We start from the raw sequence: 22,982 nt of genomic DNA, 5'->3' as shown, positions 1-22,982 counted from the left end.
AGCACACAGAGAGAATTTTATCCCTTTTTACCTTAAAAAAATACTTAGTATCTTCAAGCCACTGTGAAATACCTGATTTATCCAAAGAAATAAAATCGATCATCTAGCCAATAAAGAAGTGAAAGCAAGTGCAGATTTTGAGGTCTCCTTCACTTTGTCAGGAGGTAATATTTAAATGATTTCTTGATTGTAAGCATTAATCAGGCCTGGGTGTGGCTACAGAAATTGAACTTTGAACCAGAAATTGTGTGATGAACCAGAGTTAAGCTACGGTTTAACAGTTATGGTTTCACACAGGGCTATGTAGTTTTGTAATTTGTTTTCTCTTAGTAATCAACTGTTTAGATCAGTCCAAACCTCGTGAAAGCCAAAGACTGCAGTGCTGGAGCAGATCTCCATTTTGGCTTTTGAATATTTTGGACACAGTCGATTTCTGTTATAATCATTAAAACCCACTACAAATTGTATTGATAGAACTTTGATGATGTTTCTTTTGTCTGTTTGTTTTTCTGATTGTTGATTTGACACAATATAGAAATATAAATGACTTGAGACTGTACAGTATCTCTCCATTCAACAGCGGTCGATTAAATAAATGCAATAAGAAGGTTCTTTGTAGGTTTGTGGGAAGGGGCAAAAAGGCAGTGCCATCTGTCTGTGCAGGCCTGGGGAGTGTTCTTTGAGAATCAAACTGGCAACCGCCCAAACCCACACAAAACATGCCAAAAGCGATCGGCAGATCAGCAGAAACAAAATGCACAGGCCCCAGTAAACATCTGAATAAACATAAACGCCTTCAGAAGGAGTAAATATTTATATGACATGGAATTAAGCGATCTGTGTTGACAGAGAATGAGTTATGGTCTTTTCTGGCTGGTCTTTCGCGTGAAGCCAGTTAAATGAATGGAGCAAATGAGTTTAATTTAGGTTCATGGTCAGTGTGAAAGTGAAAACAGTCTGACAGCGGTAAACCAGGTTTCATTGTTCATTTTTTCCCCATTTCATTTCATTGTGTCATTTCGCTCTATGTGTACGAACACAATGCTTCCCTTGATCTTGTTCCAGTCCACAAACACTTGTATGAGTCATTGGTGCTCATTTTTAGCCACAATTCAACTTTTCATTCTAAAAAGCAATTAATAGCAGAAATTATTTCTGAAATTATACATCCGTCTATGCATTTAATAGAAAAAAACTGAAATAAACGTAACCATGTTTTATAAAAATATATAGGTCGACTGCTCACTTATCAGCTCAAATTGCCTTGATTTTATGCTTTTAAATGAAACTTGGCTAGATGACAGCTGTAGTGCAGCAGTTTTGAATGAAACAGCTCCTTTAAACTTTGACTTTTTGAGTGTTTGCAGAGCCAATAGGAGAGGTGGAGGCATTGCTGCCCTGTTTAAAGATGTCTATGAGTGTAAACAAGTGTCATTTGGTGACTTTTTGTCTTTTGAATATCTGAGTATAGTACTAAAAGGTGCTCCACGTATCTTACTGATCATTATCTACAGACCTCCAAAATATTCTCCAGCTTTTATTGATGATTTTACAGAGCTGTTATCATTAGTAACCTCTGAATTTGACTATTTTACCATTGCTGGGGATTTTAATATTCACATTGATAATCCAGAAATCAATGCTGTAAAAGAACTGATGACTGTTTTGAACACTTTTGATCTGACTCAGCATGTTCAAGGACCCACACACAATCGTGGACACACTCTTGATCTACTTATAACTAAGGGTTTACACATTTCATCAACTGTTGTTAAGGATGTTGCACTATCTGATCATTTCTGTATTTTCTTTGATATATTGATCACTCCAGCTATTAAAGACAGATCTGTCTCTGTCAGAAAGAGATGCATAAATGAGAACACTAATGAGCAGTTTATGAAGGCCATATCGCTAGCACCAAGTATATCTGCAGACTCTGTTGATTCTCTCCTTGATTTGTTTATTTCTAAAGTTAAGAATGTCATAGATGACATTGCTCCTGTTAAAGCCAAGAATATAACTAGCAGGCAAAGGGGATCTTGGTCTAGGTCCCCAAAATTAAAAATGACGAAAAGACAGTGCAGAAAAGCTGAGCGTATGTGGAGAAAGACGAAACTAGTAGTCCATTATAATATCTATAAAGACAGTCTTCGTGCTTTCAATATGGAACTAAAAACTGCTAGGCAGACTTTCTTTTCAAGCCTTATAAACAGCAACGTAAACAATGCTCGTAAACTCTTTGCAACGATAGAGAAACTCACAACCCCCCCCAGTCGGATTCCCAGTGAGCTACTCTCTGAAAGCAAATGTAATGAGTTTGCTCATTTCTTTACTGACAAGATCAATAATATAAGAAAGGCAATCAGCTCATCCAATCAGCCAAATTGTGTCGACGTCAGACTAGCTCAACCACAAATTAAGAAATCAGACATTATGTCCGATTTCATGGCAATTAATGGCAAAATCTTAGAAGAGATCGTGCAAATTATGAAAACATCAACCTGCAGTCTCGACACGCTCCCCACATCATTCTTTAAAACGGTGTTGACCTGCTTAGAAATGGATCTTCTAAAAGTGGTAAATGCTTCACTTCTCTCTGGGATTTTTCCTAACTCACTTAAAACTGCAGTTGTTAAACCCCTCTTGAAGAAGAGCAACTTGGATAACACCATATTGAGCAATTACAGGCCCATCTCAAATCTCCCTTTCATTGGCAAAATCATTGAAAAAGTTGTTTTTAACCAGGTTAACAAGTTCCTAAACTACAAGGGGTGTTTGGACAATTTTCAATCTGGTTTCAGACCAAATCACAGTACAGAGAGCGCCCTTATAAAAATAATCAATGACATCCGCCTAAATACAGATTCAGGCAAACTAACAGTGCTGGTACTGCTCGATCTCAGTGCTGCATTTGACACTGTCGATCACAGCATACTCCTGGATAGGCTGGAAAATTGGGTTGGGCTGTCTGGGACGGTCCTCAAATGGTTCAGATCTTACCTTGAAGGAAGAGGTTACTATGTCAGTATAGGTGACCATAGGTCAGGGTGGACACCCATGACATGTGGAGTCCCACAAGGCTCGATTCTGGCACCACTCCTGTTCAACCTTTATATGCTCCCTCTGAGCCAAATAATGAGAAAGAACCAAATCTCCTACCACAGCTATGCTGATGACACTCAGATCTACCTAGCCTTACTGCCTAATGACTACAGCCCCATTGACACCCTCTGCCAATGCATTGATGAAATTAACAATTGGATGTGCCAAAACTTTCTTCAGTTAAACAAAGAGAAAACTGAAGTCATTGCGTTTGGGAACAGAGATGAGGTTCTCAAGGTGAATGCGTACCTTGGCTCTAAGGGTCAAACAACAAAACATAAGGTCAAGAATCTTGGTGTGACTCTGGAGTCAGATCTGAGTTTCAATAGTCATATCAAAGCAGTTAGTAAATCAGCATACTATCATCTCAAAAACATTGCAAGAATTAGATGCTTTGTTTCCAGTGAAGACTTAGAGAAACTTGTTCATGCTTTTATCAGCAGCAGGGTGGATTACTGTAATGGCCTCCTCACTGGCCTTCCCAAAAAGACAGTCAGACAGTTGCAGCTCATCCAGAATGCTGCGGCCAGAATTCTGACCAGAACCAGGAAATCAGAGCACATCACACCTGTCCTCAGGTCTTTACACTGGCTCCCAGTCACATTTAGAATAGATTTTAAAGTATTATTACTGGTCTATAAATCACTAAATGGCCTAGGACCTCAATACATTACAGATATGCTCACTGAATACAAACCTAACAGATCACTCAGATCTTTAGGATCAAATAGATTAGAAATCCCAAGAGTTCAGTCAAAGCAGGGTGAATCAGCTTTCAGCTACTACGCCCCTCGCTGCTGGAATCAGCTTCCAGAAATGATCAGATGTGCTCCAACATTAGGCACATTCAAATCAAGACTGAAAACACATCTGTTTAGCTGTGCCTTTACTGAATGAGCACTGTGCTACGTCCGACTACTATGTTTTTCTCTTCTTTTTAATTCTTTTATAACACATTTTATCAGCTTTTATTTTATTTTTATTCTTACCATTTTTATGTTTGTTTTTATTTCTCTTATAATTGTTTCTTTTATTCCTGTTTATGTAAAGCACTTTGAATTGCCACTGTGTATGAAATGTGCTATATAAATAAACTTGCCTTGCCTTGCCTTGCCTTGCCTTGCCTTGCCTTGACTGTGTAAAATCTAAAATGGGATTCATAACAATAAAACCTCTTCAGGATTAAGTAGACCAAGAATCACTGGATGATAACATTTAAAAAGACTATTTAAAGATCATAATGTAGCCCCATAATACTAATTAATTTTCATTTTAAACCTTTATACTAGGGCTGCACAATATATCGTTTCACCATTGATATCGCAATGCACGCATTCGCAATGGTCACAATGCAAGATATGCAATGTTGAGTCTGAATTATAGTTGACCAGGAGATACAGAATTGTCTTTAATTACTGTATTTATGCAATTTATGGACCAAAAAATCTTACTTAGAATTTTTGTCTTGTTTCTAGTCCAAATATCTACATTTCAAAGCAAAAAACATTTTTACATTTTTTTTTACCCCACTTGCAGATAATTTTGATTTAAATGAATAAGAATCTAAGAGTTTGTAGATATTTGTACAAGAAAAGAGACAAAGCAAACCAATATGCATATTCCTGCTTTATATACTTTATTTACGTATCCTACTTTATACTAATCTTCAAACCTTTAGGTTTTACCAATCTGTTTTTTTTTTTATCTAGGGGTGTGCAATATTGAACAGTTCAATATATAAGAAACTAATATTGAATAAAGACATACAGTACAATGATTCAATACTTTTTCATGACAATGAACATGGACATAGTTGATATTGTGGGAACTTCAAATTACCATCAAGAATTACTTACTATTTAAACTTTTAGGGTGTTTTTTTAAGGAATATTTACATTGTATTTGCAGCGGTGTTCATAACAGAGTCAAATGCTACTAGCTTAATTGGTTAGCTAAATAGTTCAAACATGAACATTTTCACATGTCAATCTGGCCTACTGCATGCTGAAAATTTGAGTAAAAATCCTTTGAGTATTTATTGCGCTGTTGTTTATCAAAAAAAACCTATGTAATAGTTAACATTAAATATTTTAACTAAACTCACAATGAAAACTACAAAAACTTTATTAAAAACTAATTATTCTTAGGTGATGCTAATTTCTTAGTTAATGCCTAATAACACGTTTAAATTATAGTTGTGATCTGATTACTAGTCATAATTTTTTTATTAAATGGAGTTAATAACTAATACAATTCTGTTCTATTTGTAAAGTAATATTAAAATAGTAAAAGTCATAAATCTGCCTTTATCTTGCTGTTGATTTAAATCTATTAACTAACATTTACTAATGAGATTTCGTTGCATAGTTAAAACATTTGTGTACTCTGAACATGTATATACAATAAAGCAATACACTAAGTATTGTTATTATACCTGTTTTTTGCAGCTTAGGTCTTGATAATACTGTATATTGCCAAAAGCTTCAACAATTAATCGCAACAAGAAAATTTGATACAGTCATAAGCCTAGCTGAACGAGTTTTGAGTCAATGACTCAGTGATCCATTCATTAAACCAGTCAAACACCGGGGAAAATAAGTATTGAACATGTCATGTTTTTATTTTATTTACAATAACAAAGGGCAGAGGGTCGCTGAAGAACTTCTGAGAGAATTCAGCTGCTGTCTGGGCTTTCCCTGCCTTTCTACACCTCCCTTTGTTCATGTATTCAATGCTTTTTCCCTGTGTCATTTCATTTCCTTACGCATCATTTGTAAACTAATTTTATTCATTTTCATTGCATTTATAGATTTCTTTGGTTGTTATCAACATCTGGAGAAAATTTCAAGTCAACAGCACCTTTAGAAATATGTTTTCTAAGCAAAATGGTGACGTGTTCAATACTTATTTTCCCCCCGCAGTCTGCTTAATTTCTAAATGAATCAGTTGTTTCAGACTAGAACCGGTTTGTTGCTTTTATTTTTACATCAGTAAATCTGTTACACTGGCAATAAGTCAATTGAACATTATTTTTATTATATTTTTTACAGAAGTTATCTAAAACATTAAAGCAGATATTACTGTCACTCAATCTATTGAATGCATCCTTACAAAATAAAATTATTAATTTCTTCAAAACTACTCAAACTTTTAACAATATCAATAAATGCTGTAAAATAGTTGCTGATGTTTATTTATCTAATTTTAAGTCTAGTTGAGTTGCAGCCAAATATATATATATATATATATATATATATATATATATATATATATATATATATATGTATATATATATATATATATATATATATATATATATATATATATATATATATATATATATATATATATATATATATATATGTACGGTGCCTTCTCTTATTGTGTCTGTCTCAGAGTTCATTCACGCATTTTCTGTCTGACACACAACACTGAAGTCAGATGCAGTTCATTCACTGCTGAGAAACAGGTCAAACATTATTTGTAGCGATGACTGACAAAGAGCAATGTGTTCTCTCACAATGAAACATCACAACAGTACACATCGAATTCCGCCCATCCAGTCTTAACAAATGCAAAAGAAAATGATTGATCGATAGCTGTGAGCAAGTGAGATAGAGAATGAAATAAATAAATCACACAAAGTACAGCAGGGAGGATGGCTGCGAGATTTCATCACACTACCCAGTGAATTCATCTAATGAATCATTCTACTCATTTCTGGCAACAAAAAAAAAAAAACGCTCACAGCCTCATAAATATTACCCCATTGTGCAAGCTACTTTTTTTTTTGCCTGGGAGATGAAGTGCTTTTTTCATGTAACAAAGCCGAAGAGGCTCCATCATGTCGAGCCAAAGGGATCTATGATGTATTGCAGATCCATACCGTAACATATATTACATGATATATTCATCTGTGCGAACTATTGCAGAAAAAAATACCACTCCACGCAGTTATAACAAATCTTATAACACTTGAACAGCATTCAAAATGAATTGTACTTCTGCGATATGAAATATCCCTTAGTGAAATAGTGGAAATTAATAGCCAGAAATGTGTTTTATTCATTTGGATTTGATGGATTAAAAAAATATGTTTCATGTTTTTTTTTTCAACCCACATAACCTTAGTTGCAAGGTTATTATAGTTAATGAAGACAAACGAAAACTAGAAATGAAAAATCATTTTCATTAACTGAAACAAAAATAAAAAAAGAGAGTTTTTTCAAAAACTTAAATAACTGAAACTGTATTGTGTACATACAAAACTAACTTTAACTAAAATTATAGCAAAAACATCCTTCGTTTTTGTCTTTGTAAATGTATTTAATACATAAGCCTTTTAGAAGTAAATCTGTATACTTTTGTGCTGACAGGTGTTTGGCAGTTATGGCATCTGCCATTGGCCAGATCAAGCCGGTCTTCCTCCAGTCCGACAAAAACCATGACTGGACATGACAGCAGCACAGTGACAACATTAAATACGACCCGAGCAGACACTTAAAAGTATTAATTTAATACATTTGTGCTCATTTATGGTGCTCGCTTTATTTCTGTATTAGTGATCCTGATCGCGAATGAATCATTCTTTTTAACAGGATCTTCTAAGTGAATTGGTTGAACTAATTTGTTTAACTAATTTATTCTGTTTATTTCATAACAGAAAGTCGTAATGGAATTTAAATAAATGAATCATGCTTCAGTTGGGTTGCAAAACGTGATCATGGTGTTTTAACTGACTGAAATTATGATTGCTGACTACATATTTTTGATAGGTTGAGTCCAAACTTGGGAAGGCATGCTATCTTGTGGGCTGCTGTATTTGAATTTGAGGTAGATGTGAATGGTAGTGTTCTTGTGTCAAAAAAATAGCCTATCTTTGGTTGAGTTTTTATTAAACAATATTTATGCTGATAATTTTGAATCTTGCACCTAACAAATATACTAATTTACAAAAAAAGCTAATTAAAAACTAAACCTAACACTGAAACGAATAAAAACTAAACTAAAACTAAGCGATTTCAAAATATAATAACTAATAAAAACCAGTAAAACTACCTTTAAAAACTAATTAAAACTAACTGAATTTGAAAACAAAAAGTCCAAACCAATGAAAAATCCAAAACTATTATAACCTTGCTTAGTTGTGCCAGCATAGATGACAAAAAAAACATTTATTTAACAGACCCTCTTATTCAAAGCAATGTAAAACAAAAATAATACAACATTGAAGCATTTCACACTTATACATAGTAAGCAGTGGGTTATTCTGACCATATATGAACATGGACCTTTTTCACAAGATTGTTACCGTTTAACGGTCATCATAATTTTAAATCCTTAAAGTTTTTAATATTAGATTTTTTTTTTATATATGAACATGTATGTGTATTTATGAATGTATTATATCATCTTAGCTTCAAATTAGAAAAAAACAAGTTATCCCTTATGTAAAGTGTGTTTCTAATGGGACGGGACAGTAAATTTGACGTTATTTTCTCCTCTGGCTGCTGTCATCAGTCTCACACTATTTTTTTTTCTTTTTTTGTAAGTCTCAATAACACCATCGTGGCATTTTTCTTTTATTATTTTAGCAAATAAGATTATAAAAAAAATCATTTGCTCTAATCTCCCGTTTACTTCGCTCTAAGATTACCCAACTATGACGACTTCCGCTACTGAAAAACCCGAAAATGTGAAGTGTCTATTTTGTAAATTGTGTGTTTGTAAACATGTATTTTTATTTTTTATTGTGTTATTATTTTTATTAATTTTGTTATTTTATCATTATTTTTCAATGTTTCAATTCATTATAATTTTTTATTATAATTTTTTTTATTATGTCATTTTAATGTGTGCATGTATATGTACATAAATATGCTGTTTTGTAGGCTGCATTTTTAATGTATGCCTAGTTGATGGGGGGAAAGAAAAAAAATCTATAAATATATTGGCGGGAAAAAACAGTGGGCTATTCTAAACCCCAGATGACCAGACACTTTCTACATGTTTTACACTGCTCACAATTAACCCAGATTAAGCCATTAATACTGGGTTTTCATGCACCTATGTTTTACATGATATATCCCGAAACCCTGGGTTAACGTCTTAATTTGTAAATTTAAAGGGAGCATGTAAACTCTTTACACTTTGAAATAATAAGATCTTATGATTTTTCTTTGGGTTCTTTGGGTTCTTTGGGTGTTGGGTTGCAGCTGGAAGTGCATCCGCTGTGTAAAACTTATGCTGAATAAGTTGGCGGTTCATTCTGCTGTGGTGACCCCTGATGAATAAAAAGACTAAGCCGAAGGAAAATTAAGATCTCATGAATTTATACATATTAGCCACTAATTTACCAAAATCTACAAGTTACAAAGCCCTATATGATCAAACTTAGTGTTTTGTATCCTCTTATTTTAAACTCCCAACTGCTATCAAGATTTTCCTGAATGAACTTTACAGACTGCAAAGGTAATAATTAAACCTACTACCTACAAAACCTCCTACACACCAACTGATGCATTTTCCATCAGCCCATGGCATTTTTCTCTTCAAATGCCAAAGCAACCATTGACAATGGAAACAACACAGAAGCAAAATGTGCTGCGTTTCCATGACTGTCCAAAGCTCATGAACATAAAAGCACACGACTAGCAGTACATTGTTTCACACTTCCCACTTCACACCACAATGTAGAGTTAAGGCTGCGTGTCCACCGAAGCGTTTTTTTTTCTCAAGCGGAGGGTTTGTTTTCTGTTGTTGTCAAAGGTAGCGGAGCGTTTTTTAGAAATCGCCTGCAGTGTAGCAAGAGCAGTGCAAGTTGAAAAACACAGCCCTCATCAGTGTCACTTTTGAGCTAGCTGTCCAATCACAGTGGAGTAGGGCCAGGACAATATCACGCAACTGTCAGCAAATAATCAGCTAAATGAGTTCAACTTGTAATGGTAGAGTGGGGAAACTCATAATCATAGTAAGCAATGGAAAAAACTATTTGCTTCAAAAATGCTTACAGCTAAGTGTTTTTAGAAAAGTGCTTGCATTTCTGCAAAAATGCTTCGGTGGACATGCAGCCTAAGGGGCTGATCACACCAAACGTGCTTTTCTGCTCTAAAAACGCAAGGCGCACCACACTGCCTTTTTTGTTCACAAGAAAAAAAGAAGCACGGTGGGCTTATGACGCTAGGCAATGACTGAATCAGCTGCCCATTGTGCGCACGTATTGCTGTTGATATTAATACAATTTAAAAATGTAATAATATTGTGATATTCAAGATTTGTGAGTCATACAGCACCCGATAACTCAAAACAGCAACTACAAGCCTCTTCCCCATCTTCAAAGTCTACGTAGTTGTCTTGACAACACAAACACTGCAGGCACCTCAAAGTAAACCCCGCCTCTGCTTTCATTTGATTGGACAATGAAAAAGACGCGACTGACGTAACACGCTTTTTCCACTCAGAGTTGACTTTTTCAACCGCGAGCGGACAGTGCACAACTGCAAAAGCGCGAGACGCAACAGCCGGTTAAAACGCGAGGCACGCAGGGAGCAACAGCAGCTTGCAAAACGCTTACGGCCGTTGGTAAATCATTCAAAAAAGGCACCTAACAGTGCTAATCATGTTCCTAGTGCAGGTTTTAATACCCTCAGGAAGTAACGCTTATGTGTAAAACGTTCCTTTAGACAGGTTAAAATTACATTTGGAATGGTAATGCACTTCATATCGGTGACCATATCGGTATTGGACGATAAACGTTTATGTTTAACGTATATGTTATCAGGCTGGTGGGAAAGTAAATTATCAGCATATAAATGATTATTTCTTCAAATTTTTTTATTGTGAGCTGCTAGGCATGGGGAATTTGATTAGTGCCTTCTAAATTACACAACACACATGTTACATGCAGCACAGCAGATACACACTTAAGAACAAATAGATTTTGGAAAAGTGCGAGTTACTCATTGTGGAAAAAAGAAAACCAAATTCCAATTCCAATCAAGATGTATCCAAGGAAATGTTTTAAATTGAAATTAGTATTTGTTTCTGGCTCAGTTAAAAAAAAAAATCATATCAAGATGTGTTTTAATCTGCCTATTTATCACTTATTGGCTTCTAAATATAAATGATCAGATATCTGTATCACGCAAATGTCCTTATTTAGAATGAAGATGACCCAAGATTAAGACAGTGTCTATATTAATCCCAATACATTTATTAACTGCATTATTTGTCTAAAAAGACTCACTCAAACACGTCCACACTATCATTTTCAAAAGCTTCCCAACATGGGTCACCAACACTGAAACCACAGAAAACGCTTTCATCCCTGTACTGTGCATGCTTCAAGATGTAAAATGCTTTCTTTGACCTTGCTTCATATCTGTCTGCAGATAATTTAACTTCCAGCTCTTTGATACGTTGTGGCAAAATGTCAAAGAAAAGCTCCATGTTGTTTTATGAATGGGCCAACAATGATACAGTTGATGCTGTGAGTAAAATGAGAGTACAAAGTTGCAAATGCAACAATAGACAACAGTAATCCCAATACAACAGTTCTGAATAAACATTCAGTGTCCATCAAAGAAAGAAGCATGTACAAACAAACATTATCATAACAGTGTCATCCACCATTTTATCTAAACTGGTCACGTGACTAAAAATGCGTGATCTTTTTCAAAAGCCTTTTTCACAGTCCCCACTGTGACACAAAAAAAACTATTTAAAATGTAGGGCTGCACGATTAATCGAAAAAAGATCGCGATATGGATTTGACCCTACAACTGATCTTAATTCTGCTTTTCTACAATTCAGCTAATTATATTTTAAAGGTCAAGAGAAAAGCATGCAAAGGCGGTTGCACAAGTCTTAACATTGCTTTATATACGTTGCTCAGCAACATGGACACCCCATATGGTGTTAAAAGTTTCACATACCTATTTATAATGCATAATTCACCCAAAAATGTCACTTCTGTCTTAATGTAATGATGTATTTGCGGCCGCGAAATCACACATGAGCTGAAGCACTGTTTGTTTATATCATAGAGGACACATTAAGAAAAACTTGAACAAAACTAGTTGTAAACGAATCTGCTTTTTTACATTTACCTTCTCATGGATTTCCTGGGTTGACTGGGCATCGCAGAATGCCACAGTGGCCACGTCCTTCAAGATGGGCATCTCCACCGTACAGTCCCGTCCATCCAGCAGGGCCACCAGAGGACGAGGGTGCATGGGGCCATTCATTATGGGAGGCCTGATGCCTGCAGACAGAAATAAATCAAGTGTTACTCTTCTTGATCTTGCCTTCAAGTATGTTTACAGCTAATTCACACTGTACAGAGAGATGCCATCCAATGCAGAGCAATCACCAGCTTATAGTGTCACGTTTCAGTCACTTTACACCGCAACAAACGCTAAACGAGCAAGTCCATTCCACTAAAACAAGCACGGCAGATGTCAGCACTGTTAACACGCTGATCTGACAAGACTCCATGTAGAGTCTGTATGAATCTTTTGTAATGAAAAAAGGAGACCCGCTACTACTTGGCTCGAGGCTCAACCACAAATATTGAACACCATAATACAGTTATTATGAAAAGATCCTTAAAATAAAGTGACTCATAAGCACAGAAAAGGCATCACTGTGTGTTAGCATCTGGTTGACTGATTCCTGCCTTTATTGCTCAATATTAAAAAGGTTTTTTCATGTTTTGGAGCAGCTGCTACAGAGAGAGAGCTGTTGTGGCTTTTCTGAGGACACATCAAGAGTTCTAATGCTGATATGTTCCTGATAACAAGAACTTTTTTACATAAATATCTTCATAGGCATAAATTGATTGAATATTCACAATACCATTGGGTGAAATATTTCAAAATATATCCATTTTTCCCTTTTACTGCACTAATGAACAGCATGCGAAACTTGTCAATAACTGGTCAGTGACATTTCATCAAAGCAAAGTTTTATTTTTAAGACAACTGATGACATCATTAGGAAATCCACACATGCTTGTGTAAGTCAGCTTTAATGAAAAACAATGGGCGTATAATCCTAATGTAACTGCAGCTGATGCAGAACAGATGATTTGTAATAAACGAATGAACACCAGTTTCATTTTTCTGTCTTCACCTCAAACTGTGCTATTATAAGCTCTGCTCCACATAATATTTACTGATCTAAGACCACCAACATTTCCAGTATATATACACAGGGTTTTTCCTCAGAGAATTTCAAGGTGGTGACCTCCATCAAATTTTGTGCCACGTCCGCCATTTGACAAACAGGCAGGCAGTGATGTTCAAGCCCTGGTCGTGTATTTAATTACATTTAATTACATTTAATGTTATCCTTTTTAAATAAGATGATGTTTTACTTGATAAGGTTACGAGAAAAATGCTAAATGTGTTTTTAAGCAGCAAAAATGTCATGATCAGGACACCACCTCTGTCTTTGATTATATATATATATATATATATATATATATATATATATATATATATATATATATATATATATATATATATATATATATATATATATATATATATATACACAGTTGAAGTCAGAATTATTAGCCTCCCTTTGAAATTTTTTAATGCCTAATTACCCTAACCTGCCTAGTTAACCTAATTAACCAAGTTAAGCCTTTAAATGCCACTTTGAGCTGTATAGAAGTGTCTTGAAAAATACCCTGTCAAATATTATTTACTGTCATCATGGCAAAGATAAAATAAATCAGTTATTAGAGATGAGTTATTAAAACTATTATGTTTTGAAATATGTTGAAAAAATCTTCTCTCCGTTAAACAAAAATTGGGGAAAAAATAAACAGGAGCTGCAAGTCAAATTTAAGACTTTTTAAGGCCTATTTAAGACAATTATGAATGAAATTTCAGACTTATACAAGGCTAAACCATAAGGATTTTTACTTGCCCTATTAAATGAAAATCCTAATTACTCAAATAATACTTAAATGATGTGTCAAATTGTTAAATAGAGTTGTCAATAGAGCTTTATCGAGATGTATTGTTGGTGACTGTAAACTGTATACAGGCCTGATCGGGTAGCTTTACATGGACATTGGAAAATTAAGAGACATTTGAAATGATTTAAGACTTAATATTCAATATTTCAGCGAATTTAAGACTTTTTTAGGCCTAAAATTTAGTTTTTGAAGTTTAAGACATTTTAAGACCCCGCGGACACCCTGTATATATGTGTGTGTGTGTGTGTGTGTGTGCGTGCGTGTGTGTGTGTGTGTGTGTGTGTGTGTGTGTGTGTGTGTGTGTGTGTGAAGAGTTCAGATGTAAAAGTGCCATCTGAAATTTTCTTCAAAAATGTCTTGATTCAGTCATTTTTGGTAATTTACATATTATGGCAGAGAATATGTTATTTTCATCGCTTTTAACATGAAATAACTGAACATAAACATTTGAGGCTGAGAAAAACGCTCACTATAGAAGAAAAAATTACAGATGGCATTTAGAGGTTTTTGCATCTGAACTCTTCATATATATATATATATATATATATATATATATATATATATATATATATATATATATATATATATATATATATATATATATATATATATATATATATATAGTATTTGGTCCTCTCCTGATTCATTTATTTTTTCTTGAACAAATTACTGCTGCAAGATTTTTTTGTTTTTTTGTAATGGGACAGGTTGATAAGGGTTTGAGGTTAAGAAGAGCTTCATTGTTAAAAACTGTGTTAGTTGTAAATTGTAGTGTCTTTTATGGGACCCCCTTGAAAACGTGATGTTGCGTCTCAAGGGGTTATCCTCTCAATTAGGCATAGGCCAGTATATGACTCTAATGGTATGATAACCTTAGATAAAAAATATCCTGGTTTCACTGTATTACTGTTCTAAAATATATTCTTTTAAATTTCTGGGTAAAAAACTAAAAATAACTTTTTTTACGCTTTGAACACAACGGCTGCGTAGGAATTCACATACTTCCATACTATATAGTACACTAAAACAGTATGCGAGCAGAGTAGTACTCGAGAAGTACCCGGATGACCTACTACTTCTGGCGAAAATCTGAAGTGCACATCCGATGGATGCTACACTATCCCATGATGCATCAAGAGTGAATTCATGAATGGAGTGAAGCGGATATGTCACGTGATGATGATAAAATGTCACCTATAGTACGTGCGAGCTCCATTCATACTCCTCACATTCATACTGTACAGAACATACTTTTCTATCGGTCAAGAAGTAAAGTCAAATTTAAAGGGCCATGACACCCCCCACTTTCGGTTCAAGTCTACCTCAGAATTTTTTCAAAAGATGCATCATAATGGGCGTGGAGCTCTGCAAGCAAAGGGCAAGACTGGGAGTGGCCAGCAGAGCAGGGGAGAAGGAGGGGAGCAAACAACTGTTGTCAGTTAGCTCAAAAAATTAGACACAAACCATGAGGAGATGCATAATTTTATAGTTTACAAAGTTAAAATGCAAAGAAATAAACAGTAATTTAATGCCCTGCTACATGTGTCATTTGTCATTTCATATACACATAACCACAATTTATATTATTATTAAGATAATCGTGCTTATATAAACACTATAAATGAGAACTTTTCCCTCAATCCCCGGGTCTGAATGCAGACTCAGTGCAGCAGGTCTCTTGACTTGCCCTGCCTATTTCAACCATTAGCCCTAATGGTAATCTGGAGGATTTAGGTAAACACAGCAGCACGGCGATGTGTCTAAATGTGAACTCCTGATAAAAGACAAGACATTGTCCAATTCTCGTACTGCTCTCCCGACAAAAATGCTTGCTGCACACATACAGCTTTGCTGTATCGGCCCTGACATCATCGTGGGGAAAAACATGCAACAAACCCTGTGGATCATGGAAACAAACACGTACGACCCTTCATGAACAGCTAAATACTGTGGGCTGTGGGTCCGTGGACCCGGTCTCACTCACGTAGTCATCAACATAGGGTCTAACAGCTTGGCACTGGCAGGTCTGCCTTGCCTTCGGAAAGCACGTGCAGTCATGAATAATTAAGCAGCAGGCTGTTCTTATAGGATTAAAAAACTCAGCTATGAATAATAATAATGAGAAACCAATGCGTCATCTTTGCCGATTTTGATTCCGCCCCAAAAATAATTTTAAACCCGGAAGCTGAAATTAGCTAACAAAAGCTCAAAATTATCCAGTTTTTCCCACAATTAAAGCTAACAGCTGCTAACATTGTCTTAACTGATGCTCAACACACACAAATCTGTTAAAATCCCAAAAAGGTACTCGAGGGTTTCGTGAACCTTTAAATGCAGTACCTACTAAGTAGTAGGCGATTTCGGACACAGCTGATATGTTTTATTTTAAGCAACATTTAACATCGTTTGGAACATTAAACATGTCAGGCTATATAATTCAAATGAATCATTGACTTCTGCTGTCTTTATTAATTTCAAAAACACAGATTTCTTTACAATTTTTTCTTTACAATTTCTTTAAAACGGCATCTTTGGATATATTTTCTGCTGAAGACACTGTTCTCCTAAAAAACTAAAATAAAATCTTACAAAAACCGTAGGAGCGGTATAGCAGAACATTTTGACGGTTTTACAACCTTGACTTTTTCAAACCATGATATACCTTGAAACAGTTATCATCCTATGCCCACTCTCAATAATAGTAAATACAGTTGTATTGTGGATATGCCAACAAGAGTCACGGGACTGAAAGATTTCCAGCCAGATTCTCAATAGAAACTTTTATTAGTCTTTTATTATATGGTAGCATCAACTTTTTTTGTTGTTGTTGACAGTTTGGCTAATCAATGTTTCAGTCTAGTCAGCATATCCACATCATTGCAAACTAATTAATCAAGCTGCACTCACAAACTTCTTATAAATGGTTATGTGTTGGAACATTTTGGAACAAACAAATATATTGCACTGTATGTTATCAAGGACTGGTTTTGTCTATTTTATTTGTAATTTAAGAGTAGGCACTGCTGTTTTTAGCTTGTGTTCATTTTCCATCCACTTCCAGTTGTATTTAGGTAAATAAATCATAATAAATCAAATAATAGGCATTTCTTATGATTTTGTTTAAATGTATAGTTATAATTAGGGCTGAACAATATATCATTTGAGCATCGATATCGCAATGTGTGTATCCACAAAAGTCAAATCGCAGGATTAGATTATTTATTAAGTATTAAAATATAAAGATTATTTTTACATCATTATATAAAATTATTTATGCAATGCATGTTATTTTATATTTGATTGTTATATTTTTGTATTTGAATACTGTTACACTCTACAGTAAACCATAAAGCACTATTTATTTAACTTTTAAATTTGCTCTGTCGTATGATTACAATGTATTATATGTTATCCTTGATCACCTCCGTCGATCTAAATTATTGAAATATTTTCAAATAGAGCTAATGAAATCATCTAGTAAATTATATTCATATCACAATGTACGTATAATGCAGCAAAAACAAAATATCGCAATGTCAGATTTCTCCAATTTACAGTTTACTGCATTTTGTTATTCCTAGTTATGTCCTTAATGAATAAGTTATGTGAAAGTCTGGCACATTTACAGAAAATCGCTTACTTCTGCTTTACAAAAATAAATCAATACTAAACCATTGTTTTCTTAAGTTAAACCATTCTCAAAGCTTCATGGTACTGCAGTTTCTTGCCATCATTATAGATTTGTCCTTATCTTTTACTATCAAACATTTTTTGCATTCAGTCAATGTTTGTAATGTTGATTCATCTCCGATAGGGTTAGTTTAAATCCTTGCAGAGAAAATGAATAAGAAAAAAATACTTCCTGATGCAGGCTGCTGAAAAGGTGGGCAGTTACTGCTGTATTGACATTGGCGATAAGTTTGCCGCTTGGCTGAGTATAGCAGAAGCTGGCATTCTGCCTGGTGTCAGTTTAAAAAACAACATCTTCCAATAGGTTTTCAACTGCTAATTCAAAATTTGGGGCCAGTAAAACCCAAGTAAAAAAAAAAATTACTTTTGCTAAACCAAGGCTGAATCATTTGACCAACTTTGTGTAAAAACAGTGATTAGAAATGTTATTACAAAAACTATTTTACTTTTTTATTTTATTCTTGTGATTGTGAAGCTTAATTTTCATCAGCCTTTACTTCAGTATTCAGTGTCACACAATTCTACCGAAAAAAATTTAACATGCCGATTTGGTGCTGAAGAATCATTTCTTATTTTTATAATCATAATAAAATTAATCTTCTGTGGAGTCAATAGGTGACCCGAGTTCGAGTGCCAGCTTGGGGACCTTTTCCTTTCCTTCAGTCCCAATTCACTTCCTGTTAGTCTGTGCTGTACTGTTCTATCACAATAAAGGCCAAAATACATCTTATCAAAATAAAGCATGCGGCCTATTGTTTCTGTGAAAACCATAACACATTATTTCAAGATTCTTTGATGAATATATCAAACAGAAATCTTTTTGAAACACTGTAACTGTTATTTTCATCAGTCTAATGTGTCTTTGCAATATAAAAGTAATCACTTTTTTCAAAAATCTTACTAATGGCAATTTCCGAAAGAAAAATATGTATGAAATAACCTGACCTCATTCAAGAACCGAGTTCAAAAGTCAAAAAGGTTACTACACTGCCATATATACTTGTATAATTTTAGATCTAACCAAAACCCCTTTAAGTGTATTCTAGAGTCTTTGGTCTAACTAAACTTTTGAATGAAGCAGCTATATTAATATTTTTTTATGGAAGCTGTGATATTTTTGCAGCATTTATTGACATTCAGAATAACTGTATTTTTGTGAATATTATAAATATCGTTACTGTCACTATCTGCTTGTTAAGTTGTGACGTATAGAACACAGTTTCCGGGTCCAAGCCGCTACTCATTTGAACAGAAAATATTGGTTTATGACCCCATTATCATTACACATTAACATGAATTTAATATAAAATTATGGTGTACACGACAGTCTCTGGACTTGCTGCACAGACACCAATATTTCAACAATTTATAAAAACTTATTCTGGCCATCTGACATATTAGACATGAATTTATACAGGGTTCATACACATTTTTACTATTAAAATTTCAGGATTTTTCCATGACTTTTTTCAAAACTTTGAGGTAAACATTCATGATGTTTTATGTAATGTCTACGTACCTGTACATGTGGTAAACAAGAAGCAAAATGTATGTTTAAATTTATTACAGCACATCAACAAATATGTGACAATCTGTGTAGTATATATTTAGTTTTACATCTGCAAAATAGTTTTTAGAAAGTATCTTGCTGTCTGTGAGAAAATATTTTAGAAATGTTGGCTTGTGTTATAAACAATAGTATATAGTATTATAAACGAGCACCCACAGAATCATACCTCTGTAGTTATTAGAGATTGTTTCTGGACACGAGCCTCATATGAATTATGATGAAAGCAAGTGAAAGAGAGGCAAAGCTAAAACTGCAAGTTGTGAAGAGACAGCCATCGCAATTGTATTTAAAATCCACCCGATATTATCATCTCAAATATATTCAAGTACACAGATATTTGTAAAAAAAAAAAATTCAGAACTTTTCCAAAACATTTTGGGGTTTTTTTTTTATTCCAAAACTTTTCCAGGCCTGGAACATGCCTTGTCAATATTTCATGACTTTTCTAGGTTTTCTAGGACCGTATAAACACTGTATATATTGCGATCGTGATTTGAAAAGTATTGCATTGCTTTGTAAACGCTTATTATTATAATTTGTTGAGTCTCTCCATACAGTTTGATATAGCGATTGGATCCAAAAGCCACGTCGCGTGACGTCATACTTAACAAAGGGATTAATCAGTTCGTCCTTGACGAAAATAATGTTTTTGAATGGTACTTTTTGAACAGTAATATATCAGTTTCCACAACAAATACGAAACAGCATTTTCAACATCTTCCATGGTAACAAACCAGCATATTAAAATGATATTTGAAGAATCAGACTGTAGTTATGATGCTGAAAATTCAGCTTTGAATCGCAGGAATAAATAAATTTAAATAAATTTAAAACATTTTTTAAAAATAAAAAAGTTATTATTTAAAATTTAAATAATATTTTATATTTTAAATAATATTAAATAATTATTTTAAATTTAAATAGTATTTTAAAAAAATACTGTTCTATTGTATTGTTTTTAATTAAAAAAATTCAGCCTTGACAAGCAAAAGACTTTCAGCTACATTTAAATCTTTAACGTTTCCAAACTTTTTGTTTAATTGCTTCATAAATAAACTAAAATTCAAATTAGAATCATTTAGATTTAAGAAATACCGAAAGACTAAATTCATTCCTGCACCTCAAACATAAATGAAACATAACATGATATTACATGAGCATCTTTCAAAAAGCGAGACATTTAACTATTTTTTAATGATATACTCACAAAAGAACAATATGTGCGCCTGTGACCTCTCCCAATTTTACCATACACAGCCTGGCAAGTGCAGACATGGTGTAATCATGCCCATAAGACACAGACACACCCACTCCTGCTCTCAGGGTAGTCTTTCTCACACACACACATGCACACATTTACGCACAAACAAGCGCTTTTACCTCTGTGGGGAGATGCCTCACTTTCGCGCATCCGTTCCCATACACAACCAGCTGTTTTTTCCATTTGTAATGAAGGTGAACTTTTACAACCATAAATTATGTGTCAGTGACATCTAAACTACCCCAGCAGGATCCGATTATCTTCGAACACAGCCACTGTTATCTTCCTTTTTATTTCTCTGATTAGGACAAACTGCCAACGACAGTCGTGCATGCATAAAAGCTTTGGGATTAAAAGCAACAATTAAAAAAAACACAGCTTGCGAGATCACAGCTATAGGTAAATTAAGCACTGGAGGAAAAAGCAAAACACATGGTGCTTTCTCACATCGTACACAGTTCTGTCAAAATCCCTCTGCGCTCTGTTCATATTGCCCTGCCCTGAGGGTGATCTGGATCTGTTTGAATTAGCTAGTTCATAGCAACAAGAACCAACAGGGTCAGTCGCACACCGAGTCTAAAGACCTCGACTACCCACAGGCGATAATTCAAGCTGACATGTCCCCTTTGTTGTCTTCTAGTGAAAATGAAAGCCAATTTTAAATCCCAACCTCTCATTCACCAGGCGAAAAGAACAAACCAGTTTTTTAATGACACGGTTTTACTCGTCACAAAGTGAGCTGGGGTGAATCCTACTTTTCGTAATTCTTGGAAAGTCAATGTACTCTTCTAATCCAACAATTTCCTGGGAACGTTTAGAAATTTTTCAAATAGAGTAGTCACTTGAGTATATCGTGAATAACGTTTGTCTGTAACTTTCAATTGGCAGCCTCCTGAAAATCGACAAAATATGAACGAAAATATTTTCTCGTCAGATCCAATGACAATCAAATTTGCCTAAGATTAAACAATTAAATAGAGGAGTCACTTGAGTATATCGTGAATAACGTTTGTAACTTTCAATTGGCAGCCTCCTGAAAATCTACGAAATATGAACGAAAATATTTTCTCGTCAGATCCAACGACAATCAAATTTGTCTAAGATTAAACAATTAAATAGAGGAGTCACTTGAGTATATCGTGAATAACGTTTGTCTGTAACTTTCAATTGGCAGCCTCCTGAAAATCTACGAAATATGAACGAAAATATTTTATCGTCAGATCAGAAGATCCAACCACATTCAGATTTGTCTAAGATTAAACGATTAATGATTATAACGACAATTATCTAAAATTTTGTAATAAATCTGTTTCCTAGAATGTCGTAACTATTTCCATGTAAACACTATGCTAAGTATTCCTGTTTTTGGACTTTTCTAGCATAAGAATTTCCTTCGAAGAGAGCAAAATTAGGAAGTAAGTCAAGGCCGGAACTGGAAGCCACATTTCCACTGCACAATGTACGGGAGGGCCATAGGAGAGAGAGAGAGAGAGAGAGAGAGAGAGGGAGTCATGTCCTTGCCAACCCCTCAAATTTTCCAGAGGGGATAGTGTGTGTGGTTCTTTTATCTTTCAAGCTTGGAAAGATTCATGCAGCTAATAAAGCGAGCCATCAGCCCTGTCTCTGGGATGAAGAAAGCAGAATGCGAGCGATTGTACGTGGATGAATGGTTGAGATGAAAGATAATAGGAAAGAGGGAAAAGCGGAGCACAGAGGAGGGGAGGAGGAAAGGAAGAGGGGGAGGGGAAGCCAGAATACTGTACGACAGCCGAACCAACTCGAATATTGCCTCACGTATCCGTACAACACTTCTGACGTGTGGCCCCCATGCAGAAGGAAAGGTAAACGTTTACCTAAAGGCAAGCCTTTGTTCAGCAAGTGTGAGCTTCCCATCTCTTAGGATCCGCCGGAAAAACGAGCGTGTCTCCTCAGCAAGGCATTCACCAAAATCCTCAGCATATGGCGGCTACTTCAATTTTCTTATTCCTTCTTTTCTGTGAGTAGCTAGCTTCAGCACGCACGCTGCCACCCCTCCTTGTGTTTCTCTTTCTCTCTAACTCCCTCTCTCTCCCCCCCAGCTCCCTCACTTTCTATTTCGACTCTCTCACTCGGACAAACACGCATGCACACTCAGAATGCAAGTGTCACTGCATTTATGGGAGTGGGAGAGCGAGAGAGAGCACAAGAGAGAGAGAGAAAGCCAGTGCGAGGTGGCTACAAGAAACACTGAAGAGGAATGGGGTGGAGCCTGTGCTCTTGCAAAATTGATCTTTTGTTTCCTGAGAGGGGGCAAAAAGAAAAAAGATAAATAGAAAATTGCGAAAGCGAAACAAGATGAGGGAAAGGAAGTTTGGCTGTGTGTTGCCTATTGT

The 22,982-nt window shown here is 34.9% G+C and overlaps 1 protein-coding gene across 2 annotated transcripts in view; it reads right to left on the bottom strand.

Moving 5' to 3' along the window:
* The window catches only part of LOC130240325 (C-terminal binding protein 1), a 61,526-nt gene that overhangs the window by 21,959 nt on the left and 16,585 nt on the right, over positions 1-22,982 (bottom strand). The window contains exons 1-2 of one of the 2 annotated variants that reach the window (XM_056471794.1): positions 22,464-22,830; positions 12,210-12,364 (exon numbers count right to left, since the gene is read on the bottom strand). In XM_056471794.1, the coding sequence (XP_056327769.1) occupies positions 12,210-12,364; positions 22,464-22,503 (195 nt within the window). In that variant the 5' untranslated portion in view covers positions 22,504-22,830. Of the gene's footprint in view, positions 1-12,209; positions 12,365-22,463; positions 22,831-22,982 lie in introns of those variants that run through there. The other variant, XM_056471795.1, reaches the window with a different exon arrangement.

Source organism: Danio aesculapii, chromosome 14 (genome assembly GCF_903798145.1).
Source record: "Danio aesculapii chromosome 14, fDanAes4.1, whole genome shotgun sequence".
Classification (NCBI taxonomy): domain Eukaryota; kingdom Metazoa; phylum Chordata; class Actinopteri; order Cypriniformes; family Danionidae; genus Danio; species Danio aesculapii.
Note: the sequence above shows the minus strand (reverse complement) of the source record. Positions and strands in the feature narration are given on the sequence as shown.